The 25,356-nt window shown below is 39.0% G+C and overlaps 1 protein-coding gene across 14 annotated transcripts in view; it reads left to right on the top strand.

The window, feature by feature from the left end:
* Positions 1–25,356, top strand: part of ZBTB20 (zinc finger and BTB domain containing 20) — a 903,174-nt gene that overhangs the window by 855,490 nt on the left and 22,328 nt on the right. For 10 of the 14 annotated variants that reach the window (XM_056109442.1, XM_056109441.1, XM_056109447.1 and 7 more), the window contains 2 exons: positions 2,360–2,523; positions 2,899–3,086. In XM_056109442.1, the coding sequence (XP_055965417.1) occupies positions 2,513–2,523; positions 2,899–3,086 (199 nt within the window). In that variant the 5' untranslated portion in view covers positions 2,360–2,512. The remainder of the gene's footprint in view (positions 1–2,359; positions 2,524–2,898; positions 3,087–25,356) is intronic. The other 4 variants (XM_056109451.1, XM_056109452.1, XM_056109453.1 and 1 more) reach the window with 1 other exon arrangement.

A 25,356-nucleotide genomic window follows, 5' to 3' on the forward strand; every position in this document is an offset into this window, starting at 1 on the left:
AAGACAGAAACCAGACTTATTCGCTCACTCATTCTAGCACCACATAGGCAGAGTTAAAGTATTTGTCAATGAAATACGCGATTAAATGAATGGTAGATAGGAAGGTAAGTGAATACAGAGATTTTCTTCCAGAGCCCAAGACATTTTCTTACCCTCAAACAGATAGCACAGCGGGTAGGGCGTTTGCCTTACAAGCGGCCAACATGGCTGACCCGAGTTCGATTCCTCTGCCCCTCTCGGAGAGCCCGGCAAGCTACCGAGAGTATTCGATATGCCAGACACAGTAACAACAAAGTCTCCAATGGAGATGTTACTGGGCCCGCTCGAGCAAATCGACGATCAACGGGAGGGCCTTTACCTTACCTTTTTTTACCCAAACAGTTTTCAGCCCTGTAGAAAAGGCAAACACTCATATTACAATCTTTGAAACAAAGTGAACTAAGAGAAATAAAAATTTCCTGGAAATTTCAGAGGAAAGGAAAGAGAAAAGAATTCCAGAGAGCGAGTGAGAGAAGAGGGAGAAAAGAAGTGGTGTCCTTTCTGGGAGAGAGGAATCAAGACAATTCCAAGAGGAGACAACCTTCAGTAGATTTTTTTTTTAAAGACATTCACAACAAATGAGCATGGATGTAGAATAAAGAATGAATTTTCTCTGGATGTTCTGAGAAAATTCAAGAAATGTGGGAGACCAGTGTGACCAACATGGAGGACCTGCGAGCTGAGCTAGGACAGATGGGAATTTGACCTTGCATATCAAGCGCATGTTGTCAGTTCAGATTTAGTGAATGCAAAGAATTAGGAACAGAGGAGCTGAGGAGGATCGAGAACCAGTATGTGAACTATAGTCTAAATTAAAAGTGTCAAGGTGTGGGGCTGGAGCGATAGCACAGCGGGTAGGGCGTTTGCCTTGCGCGTGGCCAACCGGGGTTTGATTCTCAGCATCCCATATTGTCCCCCAGCACCGCCAGGAGTAAGCCCTGTGCATCGCCAGGTGAGACCCAAAAAGAAAAAAAAAAGCGTCAAGGTGCTAGTAATGGAAATGGAAAGGAAACACAGATGTGAAAAAAAACATGAAGGAAATAGAATTGTCAAAACCTGACTAGTTGACTTTCAGGCAGAGCAAGGTATATGATTCTAAGTTTTCTATCCCGACTGACAAACCTGGTGATAGAAATAGAAAGCTTACATTGTGAGTTTTCTTAGGTAAAATTGTTGGGCTTTGGAAATTTTGATCCTAGGTCCCTCCTTAAACTGAAAACCAGCTCCTTGGAGATCTATGTAGACACTGAAGATGGTGAGTTAGTACCATAGTCACTCATTCAACAAACAGTTGGTAAAGCAGTGCCGTTTATTGCTTCCCTTACAGTGGCTTCTCCATCCCAAAATGTGTGCCTGAAAGCACCCCGTGATTTTCATCTTTACCATGCCTTTTCTGCCTCCTGTCCTCAGAAAAAAAAAAAAACAGATTTGATTTCACAACCTATTGAAGCAGAAATCCGGAATGTTAATCATAATACCATATTCTGCGAGGGCAGATTTCACTACCTAGTACATCAGATTTCCAAGCAAAATATTCTATATGACAAGCCTCCTGCCATGTTTATAGAAATAAGCAAGACATGGAAACAAATCCAGTTACAGAAATTTCTGTTTCACAAATAATCTTCTACCAAATGAAAAAAAGAATACTTTCTCTGGTTACCATCCATTATAATGTTAAAATAAAATAACATAACATAAAGGCACGGGGCCAAGGAAACCAAGGGGAATGTTCAGGGTATGACTAATAATCCAGTTTGGCTGGGGTGTAGGATGTGTTTGGTGTGAGTTAAGTGCATATTCATTTTTATCAGTTGTGTTGTCCTGGACAGAGATGACAAACTGACCTACAGCTGAGTTCTTTTCCTTCCTGTTTCTAACCCCAAATAGCAATTACCAACAATTACTTTCTAATTCCCCTCATCCATCTCTTCTTCACATCCCAAGCATGCAGTCATTACTCCGACGCTCCAGCATCGGGCACTAAATCAGAATGGGAAAAAATTACAAAGAAATGCAACCTTTGGTTGAGTCAAGACCGAGTAAAGAATTGGATCTCTTTGTGACATCTTCCTTCCTAGCCTACCAGAAGACAAGACCTTCCTTTCTCCTTCCTTGTGCTGTTTTAACAAAAACCTTCATGACTTCCTTTCTTCCCTTTGCTGATTGCAAATTCTGATTATGGTTTGACTGAAATTATGTGTTGATCTGAAGTCTAAAAAGCGAGAAAGTTCCATGTTCCATAATGTGTTCCGTGAATAGAAGCTTAAAACCACAAGGAACATTTAGGGCCTTCTAATCCAAGCCCTTTATTTTACAGATGAGGAAACTGAAGTCCAGAGAGGTGAAGTGAGGTGCTCAAGGCCACACAGCAAGTTAGAGGCACAGCTAGTACCATAGCTCAAGGCTCCTGACTCCCAGTCCAGTGCTCCTCCCATTACTCCACGGGTCCTGTCTCTAAGCTTCCTGACAAATGCTAGAACGGTAAACCTCCACTAGTATTTTTCCAGACCATGTTAAAACTCTTAAGGGGGAAAAAAGGATGCTTTCTTGGATAATGTCAGCCATACGTAGCTCAAGCTGTCTAAAGTTCTGGGACAGGGTCTTTTTATGCAGCCAACAGAGTCCAAATGTGGTGCTGTTTGCTTGGCCCATATGCTTTCATGTGTTCCCAGTTAGGCCATTACTGGAGGGGAAAAAAAACAAGAATCAGCTTGTTTTAAAACAAGGGACATACTGGGCTCCCCCCCTCCCACCCCCCTCCGAAAAAAAAAATCAAGTTATCTTTAACAGATTCTAAAAATGCCTTTTCCCAAATATGCAGTCAGTTCCTTCAAAGGGCCCTTTGTTTATTTTCAGGAAGAAACCCAAGACAGCTGAAAACCAGAAGGCATCTGAGGAGAATGAGATTACTCAGCCGGGTGGATCCAGCGCCAAGCCGGGCCTTCCCTGCCTGAACTTTGAAGCTGTTTTGTCTCCAGACCCAGCCCTCATCCACTCAACACATTCACTGACAAACTCTCACGCTCACACCGGGTCATCTGATTGTGAGTACACCACCAAGGTGATGGTGTCTTTGTGGTGCTTGGAGCGAGCTTCGCCCCCTGGTCTCTGGCTTTTCTGCCTTCCCGGCAAGCTGTTTCCATTTGGTCTTCTCAAGTAGCCAAAAGTAACTTGCCACCATTTTGCCTCAGCCAGCATCCCTGTTTTCCGAGCTAGAGTCTATTTGAAAACCAGGTAAGCGGCCATGTGACTTCACAAGGCCGATGAATGACGTGAACCACATTCTCCCTCCTAACCTTCACTCAGAAGAAGTCGTGGTACTGTGGTACTGCTTCCTAATTATTCTTTTGTCCTGTTGATCTGAATCAGGACACTTCCACCATGACTAAACTGAACAGCCAAATATGGACCTCAAAAGGCCAGTTAGACACAAGGAAACATCCATTTTGAAATTACATAACGCAAGTCAGCTTTGCATTAGTTATTGGAGTCTCATGTAGCTTGGCTGAATTTCTCTCTTTCCAGTTTTTAATTTATTTTGAAGTGGTTAAAGGATAGCATAAATTTACAGAAGAAAAGAGAATGACTTCCAAGAATTCAGAAGCCACCCAGACTTCACGTAGCCAATAAGAACTCAGGTTAAAAATATTTTTTAATTAAAAAAACTGCCTACGGGCTAAATTTGGAAATGGGCAGCTTAATGAGATCGTAGCTATTGAAATCTCCATTGCTGTTTGTTTTTGCTGTCTTCCCACTAATCTGGGAGTCACTTCTTCAGATTCTATTTTGAGAACGTTGATAAATCACGTTTAGGAGACATTTTTCTTTCTGAAATGTAACCCAATACTTTAGAGAGAAAGAAACATATGTGTTAACAATGAAAAGAAATGGAATGAGGCTTAATCCGAAAGAATATTCCTTTTAGTTTTCAGATGCCCAACAACTATTCAACAACTCTGGAAATGATCTCCAGAGAAGGGAATGGTGTATTATATTCTTTACAATGAAGAACATGCAACCAGGAAAGTTTTGTCTCTTTTATTAAAAAAAATGAAGAAGAAGAAAAAAGAAAAAAGAAAAAAAAGTGGCCCATTTATCCTACCCACAGAGACAAAAAATTATTAGTTTGGAAGTGAGACTCTGAATTTCCTACTGTAATTATTCTAGCAACACAAATGCAAGACTTTGTTTTACCTAAATAGTTGGTGAGGAAGTCTGGAAGATTCAATTCTCTGCTTACTTTTTCATACTGGTCTCTAGATAAAGGGGCAAGACAGGGATCGAGACTGTGGGAGAGGGTGCTTTGTTCTGCTGGTGGTTGGTCTGAGGCCATCACTAGGGCCAAAAGAGAAGTGAGGAGACCCAAATCTCTATAGTTTCACGATTTCTGTCAAGTCACTAGCCCAGTGGAGAAACCCAGGGGGCTAAAGCTAGAACCCACTATTCTGTGGACCATTGTAAAAGTAACTCCCTCAATGCTTCGAGCCTGCCAGTCTCCAGTCTTATAATTACAGGAAAAACTGGAAAACATTGTGGCCCGGAGCCCATAGACATGCGCACACTGTCCTTACCTACCAGGAAGGTAGCCTGTTCCTGCGGAGAAGGGCCTGGCACTCCTGTACGCAAGCCCTTATTGCCTGGCTTCCTGCCATACCCTATGGAGAAGATTATACCAAATGGCCTTGGCCCAGAAACATCCCTTCTGCTCCCTCCCCCTCGCCCACCCTCCTTAATGCAATATGAAGGCTTTAAGACCTGGGCTTTCCTGACTGCGCTTTCCCACTTGTGACCCTTGGGCCAGGCCTTGACATTCACCATGAATGTGTATAGGGAAGAGTATAAGAACCTCAGGGAGCCTGTGACTCTGAGTGCGGGAAGGTATCAGAATGCTATTGGAAGGAGAACAAATAGGGAGGAGGAACTTAATCTCCCCAGCTGTTCAGAGAGCCATTTAGATTCTCCTATTAAATGTTCTGTGCTCCAACCTGTTGTTTCCATTGATTATACTTTTCTCTAAATATATTTGGATTGTAGTGTGTCCTGATTTGAGCCTACACTTAGAAGAAAAATATTTTATGGTAGATTCACAGAAATATATTCATTTGGAGATTGCATGAGAGAAGAGAGGGAAGAGTTTTATTTATTTTTTTTAAGGTGTTAAAAATTTTGGATGCTCTTCTTGTGTTCAGAAGGATTGGTGGGGGTTTTTTTTATTTTTTTTTTTTATTTTTTACTTTAAAATGTCATCACTACCGTAGGTTAATTTAAAAGCCTAATTTCTTTAAGGTAAAATATTCAGTTCCTATTTAGAACTAACAGATTTGGGGCATTTAAAAATAGTGCCTTTGACTTGCTAGTCTCCTCAACTTCAGAAACATTCCACCAGTGTGTGGTATTCCAAGCTTTCACGAGTGCCTGAATTTTTATAACACTTTCTTATTTGTCATGTGGTTAGCAAAATTATTCTTAGTCATGTGTCAGTGCCCGTTTCTACCATTCATTAGAATTCTTCCCAGTTTACAGATGAGGAAACTGAGAATATTGACACCAGGTACATGGATGATTTGCTTGGTAGTTAATTCCTGGGGAGTGTTGATAAATTTTCTTTCACCCTGCACTCTGAATTTGCTGTCCCAAGCTTAACGGTGGCATTCCTAGTATGTAACAGGCATCTCGAAAATGTGAAAGTAGTCCTATCAGTAGCTGTATTATAAATCACAGTGGATAGGCCTTCCCCTCCCATGACCCAACCCCAGAGAAAAATCAGCAGATGAGCAAGAGTGAAGGAATTACAAAACCGCTGCTTCTGAAGGACACAGGCCATGTTACAGAGCAAAGATGCTGTGCCATCTGACCCCCCTCCACACTGGACGCTTCGTCTGCTGAACCACATCACATCTGCCCAAAGCCACCAAAACTATTCAAAATGAGTACTGTGGTTAAAAATGCTTCCCTTTGTGATATGATGAGGTGAATACTGCTCCTGAAATGTATGCTGCTCTGCAGCACACCAACAATTTCCTGCTCACAAATTCCCCCATTACCTCCTCGCTTGTCACCTCTTCACCATTTCCCAAAATCTAATGGTAAACAAACCCTGATGATGATAATGGAAGGCATTAAGAGAGGTGGGGAATGCGGAGTGTGCAAAGCCCCCTGGTATTTGACAGTACAGTTACCTAGTACACAGACTGAGGAGGAGCTGCACCAAGCTCTTCCGTTAAAAGTGTAAAAGCGATGTGGTGGGTTTTATTTGTTATACAGGTGTGTGCCCATTGTGTGTATAGGTTTATATACAGACATATTACATGCAAATATATATATATATATATATATATATATATATATATATATACTCTGCCCTTTAGTTGAAAAAGGAAAAATAAATGGTTAAACAAAACTAAGCCAGCTCAGTAGAGGAAACAAAACTCTACTTATTAAAAACCCTTCTCAGGTCCAGAAGATGGCTCGGTGGCTTAAAGCATTTGCCTTGCAAGTAGAGGGTTGTGAGTTCAAACCCCGGTAATCCCTCCCCTACCACCCCCCCCCCCACACACACACACACACTGATAGCTCTGTTGTTTGGGGAACCCTGGTGAAACAAGGCTCAGAGAATGTGGAGGGGAAGTATTTTTCAATTAAAAAAATCCTTATTTCTTGATGGTTATCAAGCTGTGGCACATCACGGTCATATGTACATGTCTGTATATATTTATTCGTAACCAAAACTTTTAGTTGTATTTATTTTCATTGTGTTTTCCCCCAAATAAGGCTGCCTTCTCGGGGAGGAGGCATCTCTTGCTTGGCAGTCCTCCCTCCTTCGCCCGTGGAGCCATCTCGTCCAGTGTTTTCTTTTGTTGGAAGCTGACATCTGTGGTTACTTACCTTTCCTTGTTCTTCTCTGGCCTCATCAGATTGTCTCATTTTTTTGTGTCCTTGCCAAGATGCACTTACGCATTAACAGTTTTTATTTATTTTTAATTTAACCTTTACACATTACCAAACTGTTGTGTGGGTGGGTTTAACTTTAGCTCAGAGGTAGCATGACTCCACCGGGGCTGTGACTGGCAAGGAGACTGGTGGTCTCTCCCTGCGTGCCCGAGCCTTCCCTCACTCCCGCCCCTTGGCTTCCCCCGTCCGACTCCCGGAGATTCCAATTTTCAGTCTCCTTTGTTTAGTTTGAACTTTGAAGCAATTTTTTAGAGAACAAAACAGAGAGGATTTTTTATGGCAAACTCCATTAATGCCACATTAAGGCTGACATTTTAATTACCCCAGAGTCAGGAAATGCAAAGTTCAGGTTCCCACAGCAACAGAAACTGTCCTCTGAGTGCAGGCGTGACAGCAGATTCTTTCATTCCCCGATTACACAATACGGGACACGGGGATATTGTTTTGTTGTGTGTGCGTTTTTGCATATATGGAAAGGAACATACTTTATTTTTTTTTTCCTTGGGCTTTCTCTTCCTGTAACTACAGTTAAGGGTGTGGGTCCTTAGCTTCCCTCCCCACGCCATCTATATGTATTATCCTGGAACAGAAGACTATTATAGCTCTACATGTGCGCACGGACGGAATTAAAGTTGCTGTGGGAACATTAACTCTGATTTCCGGACTTCCGTGCCAGTCACATTTAAACCATAATGTTGTAATTTTTGGCATGTAATAAATGTGCATTTCATGTACACAGACAGAAAGAAGCATAAAATGTATTTTAAAGAGCAATTAATTACTAACTTTGTGATTAAAAAACATTTGGTGCATGTTCCTTCCCATTTAGCATCAGCTGCTGGTCTTAGCCAGGCCTAATAGATGACATACTGTGTCTCATCCTGTATCTCAGATGTACTTACTGTATGTTCCTGTTCTTCTAGATAATTAATTCCCTTAGTAAAGCTGTAGGGGGAAAACAAAATGGAAGGAATATGCAAGCATGTAAATAGGGTAAAGGATATTTTGAAGGAAATGATTCATTTCTGCAAATAAACTTCTTAGTCCCTGATAAAGAGCCAGAAATCTGCTAAGTGGGTGTAGACAAAGGTTTCTGGCCACCTAAGAGCATCTGGTTCAGGGCCATAAGAACAACTTGAAAGCAGATTTCCCCTCTGAATTCCGGGCAGCTCAAGGGGGAGGGATGCTTTTACTCTGGAAAAACTTTTCAGGCCTAAAAAGTTACTCTACTCTGCAACCACGTTGGTTTATATTCAAACCTGGAAAAGAAAAAAAAATGAGTTAAGACATGGGCTTTACAGAAGAACCCCTAATTTAGAACGATAAATTCTTCCCCCTTTAGATTGAAATCTGGTTGACCTCTTTGTGTAGGAAAAGGAAGTCTTTCAAACTGACAGTTTGAAAGTTTACAAGTAAAAGGAATTTATAGCAATTCATGAAGGCATCTTATTGAAAATGCAAGTGCTTGAGCATTTATTAGAAACCTGTTAGGAGAGAAATGTTCCTGAGAGCGTAAACTCTCAGGGTTAGCTTCCAGGGTTAGCTTCTCCAACCTGCTCTTGGAGAATTCCAACCCCTGTTGTGTCTATTTGTTCTTTATTGCACATGTGACGCATTCTTTGTGTTCCATTTGGTTGTACTTGGTATTTTACCTTTAAGAGAGAGACTTGAGTTTCATGGGGTTCTGACTTGCTTTCACTCGGGCTGTCGGTATGTGTGAACGTTATGTCTATAAGAGTGAAAACCGCTCAAGCAAGTTTGAAGGCCTCTTTGGCAAATTTGACTGCGTGTCTAGAAAGTTTCCAATCAGAAAGCTGATTCAGTGTAAAACCTTCCAAAAACTTCCTGAGGCACCTGTTCACATGAAAAGATTGCATTTCTGCTGGAGGTGCTCAGAAGGCAGTGTTTATAAATGAAGATCTCTGTTTGGAGTGCCAAAAAATGAAAAACATTTTGGCCCCAAAAAAGCCTCCATAAATGTTCAAAATGTATAATCAAACAAAAGCTTCATTTGGATTCAAATGCATGTATCTCAGCAGATGTGTCTAAACTAACTGGAATCCCACAGGAGCAGCTGAACTGGATTTTGGTATGTCTTGATAACTGAAAGAGTTATTCTTAGACTTTGGAAGGACAAAAATGGTCCATCTGTGAGGAGCTGTAATAGAGACATGGCAAAAAACAGCATCCTCTGAAAGAGTTTATTTATGGAATTTAGGACAAGTTGGACAATCCTAAAAACATTTTGGGGTCATGCTAATTTGCCGAAGAAATATAGTCAAAATGAGATGGAATAAGCAACCACAGATAGTCATTCTATGGCTTTACTATTAATTTTTCTAAGATTCCTTAACAGTTAAACAATGGAGCATCTTTGATGTAGCCAAGTGCTCTCCTTATGTCCAACGTATCTTACATTTCTCATTATTCAACTTCTCCCCATTTTTTTAAGAAAAGTATACATTAATGTACTGCTAACAGTTTAAAACATTTATCTGCTAATTCACTAGTCAAGTAAATCTCTTTTTTTATTAAGTATGGGTTCCTTTCTTTTAAGATACTCTCTTCTTATGAAAGTTAACTTTCAGTCTCTGAGTTAATTGCCATATAATATCTTTTTAATATTTTTTTTACCTTTGATCTCCTCTTATTTAAAGATTTCAGAGTTTAATCTAGCACTTACGCTAGAAGGCCAATTTATTGTTTGTATTTATTCTAATTTCCTTGGATTTTCACTTACTGTATGTGAAGACTTTTCTTATATTCTAGGTCTTACGGTTTCATGTTCTCATGTATCCCTTTTTATACAATTGTCTTTCTAGTCTTTATAAACTTATCCTCTTCCAACAGTGCTAATTTCCATGAATAACTTCCCTGGTACAATAATTCTGCTGGTCACTCCTATGTCATTCATTCATAAGTGACTTGGCTTCTTGGTCCTCAGTTTTATCTTGGGGGTAAAGATGAAAGTGAGGTGCTGTCTCCATCACTTCTCTTTCAGAACTCACAAAAGTATTCCTGAACACTTTCCTCAAACCTGTCAAAAAAGAAGACCAAATGTTCATTAAGTTACTCAACAATGCACCCAAACCAACCGAACTTATTGTCTCTCGGCTTTGCTGGGTAAGGGGCCTGGGCGTTGTTGGTTCACTGATCCTACTGCTCCAAGCCTCACAAGGTGGCCAGAGCAAGACTACTTGTCCAGGGATCCTCAAATAATAATAGTAATAATAATGAAGCTGCCAGATTTCTGAGACAGGAACTAAAGCGGTGGGAAAGGAAGGGTATCGCAGGGGAGGTGACATTAGACTTGGGTCATGAAGAAGTAGCATTCCAGGAAGACGGAGCAGCAGTAAGAGTGCCAGGAGCCTAAAGAGTATGTGTGGTGCTTTCAATGAGCAGAGCAGTTTGGATATGATACTCAGGTCTTCTTAGGCATCATCTCATTTTAATCATCAATGGTTTATATTTGAGTAACATTGTCGGTCATTAAAATTCATTTGGACTGAATTGTATGCCCCTTTTAGAGACATTTGCTTCTCAAAAAAGTGATAAACAAGCCACCCATTTATTTTCTGGTAAGCAAAAGCGGCCTTCTTTCCACACATTCAGTAGATGTAAGGAAGCATTTTAAGGAAACTACTGAATTTATTGATGAAAAGATTTCAAAATTCATTTTCTTGTTCATTCTTGAAACCACAGAGTCGCCTAAGAATATCATTCATTTATGTTTTGTTTTGTTTTGTTTTGGGGCACCACACCTGGCAGTACTCTGGGACTACTTGTGACTCTGTACTCAGGACTCACTCCTGGCAGACTCAAGGAAACATATGGGATGCCAGGTATCAAACCCGGGTCCAACTTGGGCAAGGCAAGTTCCGCCCGGTATACCCTTACTCTGCCCCACATCCTGGAATTCTGTCATTTGATTCATGGTCTCTCCAGATTCTAGAAATCTGTCCTCTTATAAAATCTTCCTTGATAAATGTGGTCTCATGGTTCATTGCCTCAGTTTACCCCATGCCATATTGTTCTTTCCAACACTGCGTTTTTGTGATTGTACATTTATAAGTGTTAATACTGACTGATGATTTTCAGGGCTTAGTTCTTTATCTTGCCATCTCCTGTCTGGCTGGAGTACATCTTTAATTCTTATCTGCAGCTGCTAGTGACAGTTTCATATGTGCTTCCTCCACTTGTGGCAAATTTCATTATATAAAATTAGTGTTTCTCTATATCAGTGATTCTCACGTCCTGATTAACACATACAATCTCTCTCTTTCTCTCTCTCTCTCTGCCTCTCTCCTTATAGTCTTACGTTTTGAATCAAATCAGAACATGCTAGCAATTCCTTGTTTGAGAGAAATTTCAAACCAGATTCTTTCACCAATCAACTCACACCAGGTTCATAATCAAACCTATTATTACCTCATCAGCTGAAAAGCACTCTGTGCTTTCCCTTTTGTCTTCTGTTTCTCTGGCCTTTGTTATTGATAAAAAGATAGAACTCTGTATCAATATTAAAAGATATTAAAAGTCACCTGGTATTACTTCATTTTTATACAGATGAGGAAACTGAGACCAACAGAGGGCCGAAGAACCGTACCAAATGTCCTCAATGTAGTGAGTAGATGAGAGCCAGATTAGAACCACACTCCTGTCCCCAGTGAACACTTCCAAATACAGTTACTGTGTGTTCTAAGAGATCTTAGATTTTATGACTGGAATTTCCCCGGTAGATTGGTTAAAGTACATTTCTGCATATCCAGATGCACCCATACTGACTTTTTGTCAACAATCATATCCAGGGCACTACAGTGAACTCTCTAGGCCACCAAAGCTGGAGACAAATGGACTTGCTACTAAAAACTCTTAAATCTTGGGACATCCACCATTATCTTAGGTGGAAATTATAAAGTTCTTAAGATACATAATACTCCAGTTAATAGTAGCATCCACATCATTTTGGGGGCGGGGGAAGATACCACTGGAATGCTCTTGGAAATAGATTAGAATTTCACTGGAAATGAGACATGATGGTGAGGTACACAGAGTTTGCATTCTCATATAGAATTATAGAAGTGAGAAGGGTTGGGCTGGAGGCAGGAGGGTGGCCAGAGAGCTTTATCAGTGGTTCTGAACCTAATCTAAGGAATCTTAGGATAGAGTGTCTAAACTCAGAGTCATCATCCTGTGGTGACAGGGTTCCTGGTGTGTTCTGGGCCGATTGACGTTTCCGGCTGGCCATAGATGAGGAATGGGTTGCAGACAGATCACCAGACAATAATCATCAACCTGTAGTCCCAGTTCCACAGACCAGATATAGGGGAGAGCCACCAACTGCCAGAGAGTGTGGGGACAGTGATTGTCTGGGAAACAATGCAGGGAAGAGCAGCTCAAAGGCGAAGTTTAACACATGTGTGGGGAATTGTGAGTATCCCTGGGGAGTCATAGAAGTTGTCAGTATCTCTGATGAGCCATGGAAACACTGCACTGGATGAGACAAAAGGGTGATAAGTAACTGAATTAACATAACCGCCTAGCAAAAGGAGCAGACACCTAGCAAGAGGACAGACCTGAGCCAGGCCAACCTGCTGGTAAAAGAGGAGCCATGATGACAAATTAGGGGGGAACCAGCGCCCCTTCTGGCCCTGTCCTTTGCCTCTGAGGCAATGTCTCCAAAGCTCTCTCATCACCCCCACCCCTCCCGTGATGTATATAATCATTGGGGCAGCATCACCCAAATGGTTCAGGAGCAGAACCAGGAGGAGGTCCAACAGTTGAGGGAATAGGAGGAGCCTGGTTCAGCTTCTCTGTAGATAAGGGTAGACAGTTACACAGGTCATTAATAGGTAAGAAAGAAGGAATTAACAAAGACAACTGCAAAGTAATCAGAAAGAGAAGGTAAGAAAGAAGCATTCAGCTTGAATGCATCTCTCTTTTTTCAGTACTGAGGATGTAATACCAGGAGTATATCCAGTGGAGACAGCTAACGTTGACTGACAGTAAAAGTTCTAGACTACAGCACCTACTTGAAGTAAAAGGTCCTACTTTTCAATATTTTAACAAGTAAACATATATTAAAATTTATTCCACATTGATGAAAGGGATAGCAGGGACCACATCCTTCCCCTTGAGAATGACTTAGGCAGGAACTCTTGGTCTGATATCAATACTATATCAAATATAGGATCTCATTATCACAAAATATCAACTGTAAAGATAAGGAAATTGTGCCATGGAAGAGTTAACATAAAAAGTTATCTAAATGTTTTCTTCTTGTTCTGGGGAATGTTTATAGTTTTAAGCATAACTTTAAGCATAGTATAGTATTTAGCAGAGTACAGTGTTATGTTGACTATAGTATAGTATTAACTGTAATACAGTAGTTAGCTTATTACAGAATCATTAAATTTCCCTCGTCAGTGAGACATTTTCGCATTACAGGGAACATGTTTGTATTCTATCTCAGAATACAGTGTAAAGCATGACCCTGTGCCCATTCTCACACTCGAGTGTCTTTTCACTGAAGGCACCTCCCTAATACCTGAATCTACCAGAATATGAGGTGCTTAGACAGAAAGTGAGAACAGTTGAATTGCACTTCAGCGAGCCCTTCCCAGAAAGACTTGGTGTGGATTACAACTTTTTAAAATGTATCTTTTATTGTTTTGTAAATAGTCTTCCTGATGACTCCAGAATATTTTGCAATAACTCAATAATTTAAGATAATGCTAGAAGAGTGATTGTGTTGCGTTGCAGAGGACCATTTCTCCTCACCACCCATCTCACTTAACTTTTACCATTCTGAGGCTCTTTGCAGTCATTAAAAAAATGTAATATTCAAAAATTCATTAAAAATTGTTGGCTCATCATATCCATGGAATCTTTCCTGTCTTATGGTACCCACATGGTTTGGAGGTAATTTCTGACATTCGCTTCTCTTAACCCCTTGAGCACTCATGGTGCCATGTATAGAATTCCAAAGACTCATGAGTATGGAACTTGGGCTACGAGTCTCTTCGTAATAATTGCAGATCAAATGCTAAACAAGATTATGTGTGAGTCTGTTTAAATCCAGAACAGAGCTTTACTGAGTCATGATTTTTGCATCTTATATGCAGTATTCCTTAATTCATCTGTTGATGGCTAATCAGCAGAATCCAAAGACACAAATTAGATGGTACAATATTTACAGAGAAAATGTATGTGTAGCTTGAAAAGTAACAATCCTCAGGGTTGCATGTTTATGCCCAGGTGCATAGGACTCACACACACACACACACACACACACACACACACACACACACACACACACACACAGAGTAGCAGTTACAATCTGAACTCTCAACATCGTAGCCCAGAAAGTAACGAATATACCAATAGAGCATTTTAAGACAAAGATTCCTGGTTTAAGAAGTCAAAGCCTTCAAGAACTGTGTTTGTAGGTAGACTGAAAAGAAGTACTAAATAGGGTTCAGAGAGATAGTACAGCAGATAGGGTGCTTGCTTTGCACATAGCTAACCCAGATTCAATTCCAGGTGCCCCATGTGGTCCCCCAGGCAAAGTCTGGAGTGATGTCCAAGTGCGAAGCCAAGGATAAGCCCCAAGCATCACTGGATGTTGCCCCCAAACAAAAAGCAAACAAACAAAAAATATTAAGGATCTTGAATTATTCCTGTTCTTCAGATAACATTCTAACAGTTATATTAATAATACTTGCTTTGGCTAGGTGAAAGAATTTAAGGCAAAAATCCTCTCTCTTGTACACGGCTGGGTTCCTGGCACCTAGCAAAGTACATTACTAGAATAGGTGTTCAGCAAATATTTGTTGAATGAGTAAGTGAATGGGTGGATGTGATGGGGAGAAATGACCAAACCTAAGAGTCCAAATTCATTTGTGAGCATTCTATCCGTTTGTGAAAGCATGGGTACTGGGATTTCACCTGATTTTTTTTTTTAAATTCTGCAGATTTTGAAAGCAAAGTGCTCCACAGATACCCTCTGGTTTTTATGTTGGGAACACAGAATTGCTTTGTGTTGGATATAGACTGCTGCATGTTTTGATTCTAGTAGCAATATGGCAGGGTTAAGGTTGACTTTGTAGTATAATGTGGTGCCTATTTTTGATATCACGAAAATAGATACTTATTTTCAAGATGTTCAAACAGATGATTAGGGGAAAGCTCCAACAAACCTTTAAACAACAAAAAGAAAAGGTTTTCCCCCTCCCCCTTCTCCCTCCATTATTACACCATCCTGTGCAGTTCTCTGCAACCCTCCCTCCTTGCTTCGGCTGTTCCATGGCTCTTATCTTTGTCTGGGGAATATAGCATGTGAGTATCAGTCTTTAAAGGAGACAGTTTTGAGAAATTCACCCTCTCCCACCCTCCCACGGTGCTCCCAGGCTCCTCTCGTGGGAGTGGCATGATTTGATCAGCAACAGACAGAGTTGGCCCAGGGAAACAAGAGCTTGGCATACACTCTCTTGTGCCCTCCTGCTGGAACAGCACTCCAGAGAGTTCTTCACACCCACCCTCTCTACTGGCTGGACAGTAGAAGGATGTGTAGGAAAACAAATTCCTGGCTGAATGAACAGAGGATTAAATGAATGAGAGATGAGTTCACTCCTCCAAAAGTCTCTGCCATCCCACTTGAATAGAAACTAACTTTGAAGCCACTCTGTTCTCCGTGGCACGATTTTGTATGTCCTCAGCGCAGGAATATGGTTGCCATCTGCTGCCAGTGCCCAGGACTCTAGAAGTATTGGGGTGGGGAGGAAGAGGCCGGGAAGGAAGAAAAGCGACACTTAAAACAAGCTGATGATCCCCTTTGTGTTGGAGTTTAGGTTTTAGAACATCAGTCCTGTACTTCAAGAACAAAACAGCAGTGTGTGTTAAACCCCCACGCCAGATAAGACCTACTCTCTGGGGTGCTCAGCCACCGAGCTTCAAGAAGTACTAAAAGTAAAAGGAACAAACTGAGGAAAGGAGAAAAGGCTCAGGGTAAAACACAATCGCTTGGGCTCTGCAGATGTGTCTTCAGGGTTACAGTAGTTCAGAATTGAATCTGCTAATTAAAGCATCGGAAAATGCTGTACATCCCAGGAATTTAAGCATCTTTAGAAGAAATAAGACACTTCGCTGTACTCTCTTCGTTATTTTGTGAATTTATTTTTTCATTGTGAACCTTTATTTGAATCTCAGGATGAAAGTGACCTGGCTATTGTTCACGGTTACAGTTTAAATAGTTAATTAAGAGTGGAGGCTCTGTAAGTCCTGTAAAGCTCTGGAGACTTGGTTGGGTGGGTGGTCCTTTAAAAACAGAAAAGACTGTTAAGCAAAGTTAGTCAGACTACTGAACATCCTCCAAAAGTTAGGAGCACACTTCGTTTTCCTTGCTTCCCAACTATTATCTGTACAATTTGTAGGTTATCGCCCAAAATAATACAGATAATTTTTGTCCTATAAGGACATATCAGAGAATAATTATTAAGTTTAAGGCATATACACAAGTAAAGTTGCAAAAAAAAGATTTGCTTAGTTGGCTAAGTAATAGCATCTGAAGACAAATACTGTTAAATGTCTTACTCATAGTTCTGTATCTCAAATTTGAGAAATTTACAAGATGTGGAGCTAGACCTCTTTCTCTGCCATACAAGGAAATAATTGCCTCAGAGATGTGTGTCATCTGAATTTAGAAGCATTGACAATCCCAGGCATTGAAAAAATTACTCTAGGGAACACAAAATGATTGCCCATCCTGTTACACTTCGATACATATCGCTGACTAAGTGAACCCTGGCCTTGGCATCTGTCTGCCCCCAGGGACAGGTCCCAGAACTGTGACTCAACCACAAATAAAATATTAGTGATGCCTTAAGTTTACCTCATCTAAAGTTTTTCTCCCCTAAAACCTGTGCACGATATTCTATTTTGTTTATTCCATAGCAACCCAAGAAACACCAGTATCTTTGCTTTATAGGTAGAATCACCCACACAGGAACAAGTTAAATTTTGGTTTTTAAATATGAAATGGTTGATAATCATAATATGACCCAGCTCATCTACTTTTCATATTATTTCAAGTTTCCCAGACAAAGGACATTTTCTCTTTCTCATTATTATTTTTAATTGGTTTTCATAAAAAATGTTGAGATAAAAACAGAATCTAACAAATATCCCATGGAGATATTTGGTGTTCTCTTTTCTTTCAAGAATAAATTAAGACCTCCTCTGCTCTTCTCTCCTGGCTCTCGGCAGACAGTCAAAATCCCATGCCAATTTTCAAATAAATAAGGGCTCACTCTAATAGCTGGATCACAGTCTCGTTTATTAAGAAAACAGCCTTATAAATTTATTTCTGGAAACTGCAGAAGTTAGTTTAGGTTATAAAGTTTAGCAATTGGACCTGATGTTTTTTAACTAAACAAGTATCTGACCTGTTTGTGAGATCAGCACTAAATTTCTACCCAGTATGTATGAGGCCGAAGAAAAAACTAGTGTCTTTTAGTGTCTCTGGTGACCAACACTAAATATTGTGTATTTACTTTGCAAATGAGGACACCCAGTGGCCACCAAGTGAAATATTCTAAACAATCACTGACGCTGTTTATGCCAATATAAATGCATGTCATCAAAACTGATTGATAGATATAGCTCTAACATCTGTTACCAAGCAGTGTAACTTCTCTACATTGGGCGACAGTAGTGAAAGTTTAGCCCGATCATTTTTATGTCACATCACAAATGGGCTGTCTACTCTCACTTTGGATTACAAAGTGTAGCTCAGCTTTGCATTCTACTGAAACCTGAGCTCATGGGATGATCTAATAGCTAGCTATCGAGAAAATAGAATCAGGAATATGACAACAGTACGGCATGTGTTAGGAACCATAAATTACTAAGCACAATTTGTGAAAAACTCAATGAACATATTTTTAAAAGTCAAGTGCTTTGGATTTTAAACTTACACTGAAAATTGAGCTTCGATATTCCCCAGTGAAAGCAAGTAGAATAATAAGGATAGGGAGAAGAGTATTACTTAAAACTACAGGAGTTGGAAAGACTTCCTGGGACTGAATATGTAGACAAAATTCAGAGTAAAGGTATGCCTTGAGGCTCCTACTTGTTAAGATATCTGTGAAATACAATGGAGAGATTTGCCCAAGCACCCAGAAAGGATCAACTCAATGTAAACAATGTGAGAAATATGATCATGTGTACTTGTGTTTATTGTAATGACATGCAAAGCACCAGTCCACAGGAAGCATGTTAGGGTCTTAGATTATTATAATGATAAGACAAGCCACATGTGAAAAATAATGAAGACACAAGTAACCTATGAATCACTTATGCATGCACTATAAGGACCTATGCATGCAATATAAGACTTATGCAAGACTCATAAAATCTAAAGTGAAATTAGATCTTCAGTCTATTGGTATCTCCATTTTTCACTTTACTTTTCTGCCAACAGGGTTGCCATTAAGCTTGGTCCATCTGACTGCCAGGTGCCAGTATTAGTTAGATTTAGAAATGCTTTCACAGTGATTCAGTTGGTCATGAGTCTGGCTCCAAGAAAATCAGTGTTTTTCCTCAAGGCCCTATGTTTTATTTTCTACACTCACTGGTTATTCCTGTCTTTAAGGATAGGTCTATTCCTATATCTATGCCTATCTAATTACCTACCTCTGTGCATGTATATATGCACACATATATTTTTATCTGTAACTATCTAAGGTAAGATACCTAATCTCACTACTGTTCTTAGCTATTCTATCAAACTATATTTAGTAAGGGGCTTTCTTACTAATTCATTATTTTTCAACTAGAATAAATTTTATATTCACCCACCATTTCTCTTTCCTTATACTAAAGTGGTCATACTCTATGTTCATCACTTTATTTTTTTGTTTTGTTTTGTCTGTTCATCAGTTTTATATCCATATTTTGCATTCATTGGTGATTTTTCCAATACTTCATTTTTCTCTTCTGACTTACTTTGTGTAATTGACACAAGCTCCTTCCATTTTGATGCAAATGGAAAAATTTCATCATTTTAAATACTCAAATAGATGTCATTGGTTGTCATATTGTGTTATATATATAATATATATAATGAGTGCAATCATCTATGTCTGTCCCTCTCCGTCAGACTCATATCACTCAGCATGAAACTCTCCATCCATGCATTTATAAGCAAATTTCATGATTTGATTTTTCCTGGTAGCTGCATAGAAGATGTAGATGTATAGATGTATACATCTTTGTGTAGATGTATCCTAGTTTCTTTATCCAGTCATCTGTTCAGGAGGACTGCTCCAGGGTTGGATGCCTGCCTGTTTCAAGTGCTGGGAGAAGGCATTTGGGATAGAGAAAGGACCACTATGACAAAGACAGTTGGAAATGATCATGCTGGATAAAAATTATATGCTGAAAGTAGGTATAGGAACAAACATTATAACCTTTCAGTACATATATTGCAAAAAACAATGCCTAAAAGGAGAAAGAGAAAGAAGAAAAGAGCCTGCCATTGAGGAAGGCTGAAAGGCGGTGGGGGGGGAGTGGGGGAGAGGGAATCTGAGGACATTGGTGGTGGGAAACGTACACTGGTTGAGGGACAGGAGTTGGGACATGATTGAAACCCAATCATGAACAACTTTCTGTGTATCTCACTATGATTCGATAAAATAAATAAAAATAGATCAAAATTTTTAAATAGAGTTCCCTTGTATAAATGTGTTGGAATTCATCCCAGTAATAAAAACCTCAAGGTAGGGACAGTCCCCTGGATAAAAATAAGTTCAGAAAGGTCTATAGTGATTGCAAACCTTCAGCAAAGTAGGAACATCCTGCTTGGGGCATAACAGAAGGTTTCCTTAAGTTCAAAGCTATGTATTAAAGGTACCTGCGGTTGCCCATCACCCTGTGGCCACAGCTGTAAATGTTCCAGCCTTTGTTCTTAATGTCCGTATTAATTCACGTACCGTGGACTCAGAGGAAGGGCAGATGCTGTTCTAAATAAAATGCCAGCCAACCCCTTGCTCAGGGCTACTCAAGTAGCCTGTTGCTTGGACATTCTTTGTGTTTATCTCATTCTCCAAGAACAGCTCAACAGGATGGGATTGAAGAACAGATTAATTGCTGACCAGCCACATAAATGTGTACTGCACTTTCATTGTTAATCATTATTAGTAGATATATTGATATTATCATCAATCATATTGACAGAAATTATCAATCAGGTAAACATTTTTCACATGTCTATCAACCATCTATATGTCCCCTTCAGAGAGGAGTTCAAATCTGTCCATTTCTTGTTTAGTTGTTTGGGTGTTTTTTTAAAGTTGTAGGGGTTCTTTATACATCATGAATATTAACCTCTCACGTATATGGCCTATGAAGATCTTCCATTCTTTTCATTCTGCTTATTTGTTCTTTTGTTGTTAAGAAAAAATCTTTTGATTTAATGTGCACCAGTTGTTTACTTTCATTTTCCTTTCTGTTTGTGTCAAGTCCCCCACATGCTAATTCCATGGAACATTTCACCTAGATTCTCAACTTTGTACTTCATTGTTTCAAATTTTACATTTAAATATTTAGTTCATTTTGATGATTTTGTATATGCAGGCAGCTAAAGAGCCGTAGCTGTCCAATTTTCCCAGTACTATTTGTTACGGAAATTGTCCTTTCTTCATTGCACAATCTTAGATCTTTTGTTATAAATTGAATTTACTTAATATATAGGTTTATTTCTGGGCTTTCTACTAAATTTTATTCTCCTATGAACCTATCGTTATTTCAATATCATTTAGTTTAATTACTGTCATATTGTAGTATACTTTTGAACACTTATTTTAAGGCTCTGTATTTCATTTTTTCCCCCTCACGATAGACATAGTTCTGGGGGTCTTTTATGATTCTATGTAAATCTTAATATTTTAGTTCTGTTTCCTTTCAAAATTTCATTAGAATTTTTATTGGAATTTTATTAAATCTGCATATTAGTTTTTGTATATTGGCCATTTGTGCCATACTAATTCCTCCCATACATGTACATTGAATGTCTTTCTACTCTTTAATGTTTTATTCTGTCTTTAACAGTATCTTATCGTTTTTATTACACAGGTATTCCACTTCTCATGTTAAATTTATTTCTAGATTTATGACTCTTTTGGATACAATTATAAATTGTATTGCTTTCTTAATTTTATTATTTTCATATTATGAGGCAATGGAATTTTATATATTATATAACTAATTTCTGCATTCACTGCTTTAATAGCTTTTTATGAAGTATTTAGTGTTTTATATGTGTGTATATGCATTATCATTTCATATGCAAATAATGAAAGTTTTACTTCTTTTTCTGTTTTAGATTTTTTTTTGTTTGTTGTGTAATTGCTCTTAGTCCTATAAAACCAAATCAAATAGAAGTGGAGTAGACAGCTTTTTTTCTATAAAATCAGATTTTACAGAAAAGACTTAGTTCTTCATCACTGAGTATAATATTAATATACAGATTTATGGCATATGACCTGTATTGTACTGAGATCTGTTCTTCCTAGTCTCCTTGAGTTTTTTTTTTACTCAGAACTGGGTGCTGAATCTTGTCAAATACTTTATCCATATCTATTATTTATATAGTATATTAAATTGATTATTTGCATATATTGACATTTTTTTGTGTGCCTATAATAAGCCCCAGTAGGTCTTGGGGTATGAGCCTTTTGATTTGGTGGTATTTTGTGACATATTTTTGCATTGTGTTTATTAGGAAACAGTCAGTAGTTTGCTGCTTTGTAATACCCTAAAAAGGATTTGATAATTTGATAATAGAATATGTTGACTTCATAAAAATATTTAGAAGTATTTCTTCTTCATATTTTTGAAGAGTCCAAAAGTATAAATTTAAGTTCCTCTTTAAAAGTTAGTAAAAATCACTAGTAAAACCATCTGGTCCAGGACTTCTAGTCTTTCTGATGTTTTTGATCAGTTTCAGATTCTATGCTTATTATCAGTTGATTCATTCATATTTTCTATTTCTTCTTGTTTTAGTCTTGGGAAATTGTGCTTGTCCAAAAATTTGACCATTTCTTCTAGATTTTCTGTTAGCATGATTCTTTGTAATACTTTGTAATCATTATCTTTTACATTCTACAGCACATGTTATAATTTTCTCCTCTTCATCTCTGATTCTGTTTATTAGAATTTCCTGTCTTATTTACAAGCCTAGGTAAAGCTTTATCAATTTTATTTATCTTTTTTAAAAAAAAGCAGCTCTTAATTTTAGTGATTGTTGTGGGGGATTTTTTGCTTTTTTATTTTTAAACTCTATTATTATGTCTTTCCTTATACTAACTTTTAGGGTAACTTTTTTCTTTCCAATATTTTTTTTTTTTGCTTTTTGGGTCACACCTGGTGATACACAGGAGTTACTCCTGGCTCTGCACTCAGGAATTACCCCTGGCGGTGCTCAGGGGACCATATGGGATGCTGGAAATTGAACCCGGGTTGGCCGAGTGCAAGGCAAACTCCCTACTTACTGTGCTATTGCTCCAGCCCCTCTTTCCAATTTTTTCAGCTGTCAGTTTAATTTATTTGTGATTCTTTATATATATATGTATTTATATACATACATGCATATGTAAATATATGTGACTTTTTACTTTCCTCTTAGTATAGTGGCTTATGTTATTTAGCATAGTGGTAGGGCGTTTGCCTTGCACACAGCCAATATTGCCGACGCAAGTTCGATTCCTCCACCCCTCTCGGAGAGCCCGGCAAGCTACCGAGAGTATCCTGCCCGCACAGCAGAGCCTGGCAAGCTACCCGTGACATATTCGATATGCCAAACACAGTAACAACAAGTCTCATGATAGAGTCGTTACTGGGCCCGCTCAAGCAAATTGATGAACAACGGGAGGACCGTGACCATGATAACTTTTGCTATATTCCATAGGTTCTAATAACTTACATTTTTGCTTTTCTACCTCCAGATATTTTTTCATCTCTACCTTATTTTCTCCATTAACAATATGTATCACTGAGATGCACAGTGCTTAATATCCATATTTTAGAGGTTTTTCAATTTTTTAATTTAAGATTCAACTTTATAGCATTATGATCAGAAAAAATACTTGGTACGATTTCAGTCTTCGTAAGTTTATTGATACTTGTTTTGTGTCCCAACAGATGGTCTTTCCTTGAAAAAGTTCCATGTGCAATTGAAAAAAATGTGAATTTTGCTGCTTGGGGGTAAAATGTTCTATGTGTCTCTTAAGCCCATGTGTTCAAATTCATCATTTTAGACTGCTTTTTACTATGTATTCTGTCCCTATGTTACTACCTTGCTTCGCTGGAAGTCTATGTTATCTGATATAAATATAGCTGTACCATCTAAGCAGTACCTTTTTAAGTCCATCCTTAGAAATGTGCCAAGAATTTACCACTGTAAACTAGGAGAGACTTCTGAACCTTGGCACCTTCCCCATTTGAGCAGAGATATTTTTCTTCCCTGTTAGACCATCTCAAGTGAAATCCTAAGCACAGAACTCCCCCTTCTCACTCCAGAAAGGACCCAACTTAATTTCTCTCAAGGACCTAGATTCCTAAACAACGCCCTATGCGGGGAGGGGGGGTGCTCTATCTTTCACCTCCACTTCTGAATTAGACTCAGAAACCACAACTCCCTAGACCAAGGAGCCCAGAACCCCCAGAACCACGTACAAAACTTGCTTGTTCTTGATTGCCTTTTTATCATGTATATTTTCTAATCGAATGGGGGAAATAACAAAAATGATGCTTCATTTTATTACCTCACCAACCTGTGGGAACTAGGAAAAGGAGAACTTAGACCCCATAGAGAAGGAAGAGCATTTACAGGGTTCTCCAGTGGTGCATAAGATCTGGGAAGGAGAAAAAAAATGCAGTAATTTCCTCCAGGAAAGATTCCGTAGAAGAAAATTTAAAATAAACTCAATATATGCAAGGGACAGCAAAATTTCCAACTTCTAGTATTATCAGAGACTTTATTTGGGGAAAATGAGAAAATAGGATCAAATCAAATTGATGAAGTCAGATTAAATAATTAGAATATTGGGGCCAGAGCAAAAGTACAGTGGATAGGGCACTTGCCTTGCACACAGACATCTTAGATTTTATCCCCAGTACCTCATATGGTCCCTTGAGCTCACCAGGAATGATCCCTGAGCACAGAGCCAGGAGTAAGCCCTGAGTACCACTGGGTGTGGCCCCAAAATAATAATAATTACAAATATATATGTACATATATATGTACATATATGTACATATATATATATATATATATATATATATATATATATAGTGGGACTGGAGCAATAGCACAGCGGTAAGGCGTTTGCCTTGCATGCAACCGACCCGGTCAACCTGAGTTCAGTTTCTCTGCCCCTCTCAGAGAGCCCGGAAAGCTACCGAGTGTATCTCACCCCGTGACATATTCAGTATGCCAAACACAGTAACAAGTCTCACAATGTTACTGGTCCCACTGGAGCAAATCGATGAATAATGGGAGGACAGCAACAGTGATATACACAGTGACTTTTTCTAAGTAAATATACCAAGTAAATTAATAAGATCCTCTATTAAAAGATGTATGACAGGGTAGAGTACAGGAAGGAGGTAAGGTGCTTGCCTTGAACATACTTGACCACAGTTTTGATCCCTGGACCTACATATGGTCCCCAAGCATCACCAGAAGTAATCCCTAAGTACAAGGCCAGGAGTAATCCCTGAACACTGTAGAATGTGACCCAACTCCGCAACAAAAAATAAAAAGGTAAAGGTAAAGGCCCTCCCGTTGATCGTCGATTTGCTTGAGTGGGCCCAGTAACCTCTCCAACAAAAAAAAAATAAATAAATTTTAAAAGAATTTTAAGATATATACAAAATAATAAAAGAAACATTTTTTTAAATCTTACTCTTTATTGGGCTGGAGCAGTAGCACAGCAGGTAGGGCATTTGCCTTGCATGCAGCCGACCCAGTTCAATTCCTCTGTCCCTCTTGAGAGCCTGGCAAGCTAGTGAGAGTGTCCCGCCCTCACAGCAGAACCTGGCAAGCTTCCTGTGGCATATTCGATATGCCAAAAAACAGTAACAGGTCTCACAATGGAGACGTTACTGGTCCCCACTCGAGCAAATCGATGATCAACAGGAAGACAGTGCTACGGTGCTACTCCTATTAATTACAAAGTAAGTCTTATACTTGATTTATTTACTGATTCCTCCGAGGTTTTGCGTTCTGAAACTTTTTAGGATCTTCTTCATATCTTCATAAGCCAAAGAAAGAACTTACATCTTACTATTTTTTAAGAAATTTGT

Source organism: Sorex fumeus, unplaced genomic scaffold, assembly GCF_029834395.1.
Source record: "Sorex fumeus unplaced genomic scaffold, SorFum_2.1 ptg000265l, whole genome shotgun sequence".
NCBI lineage: Eukaryota > Metazoa > Chordata > Mammalia > Eulipotyphla > Soricidae > Sorex > Sorex fumeus.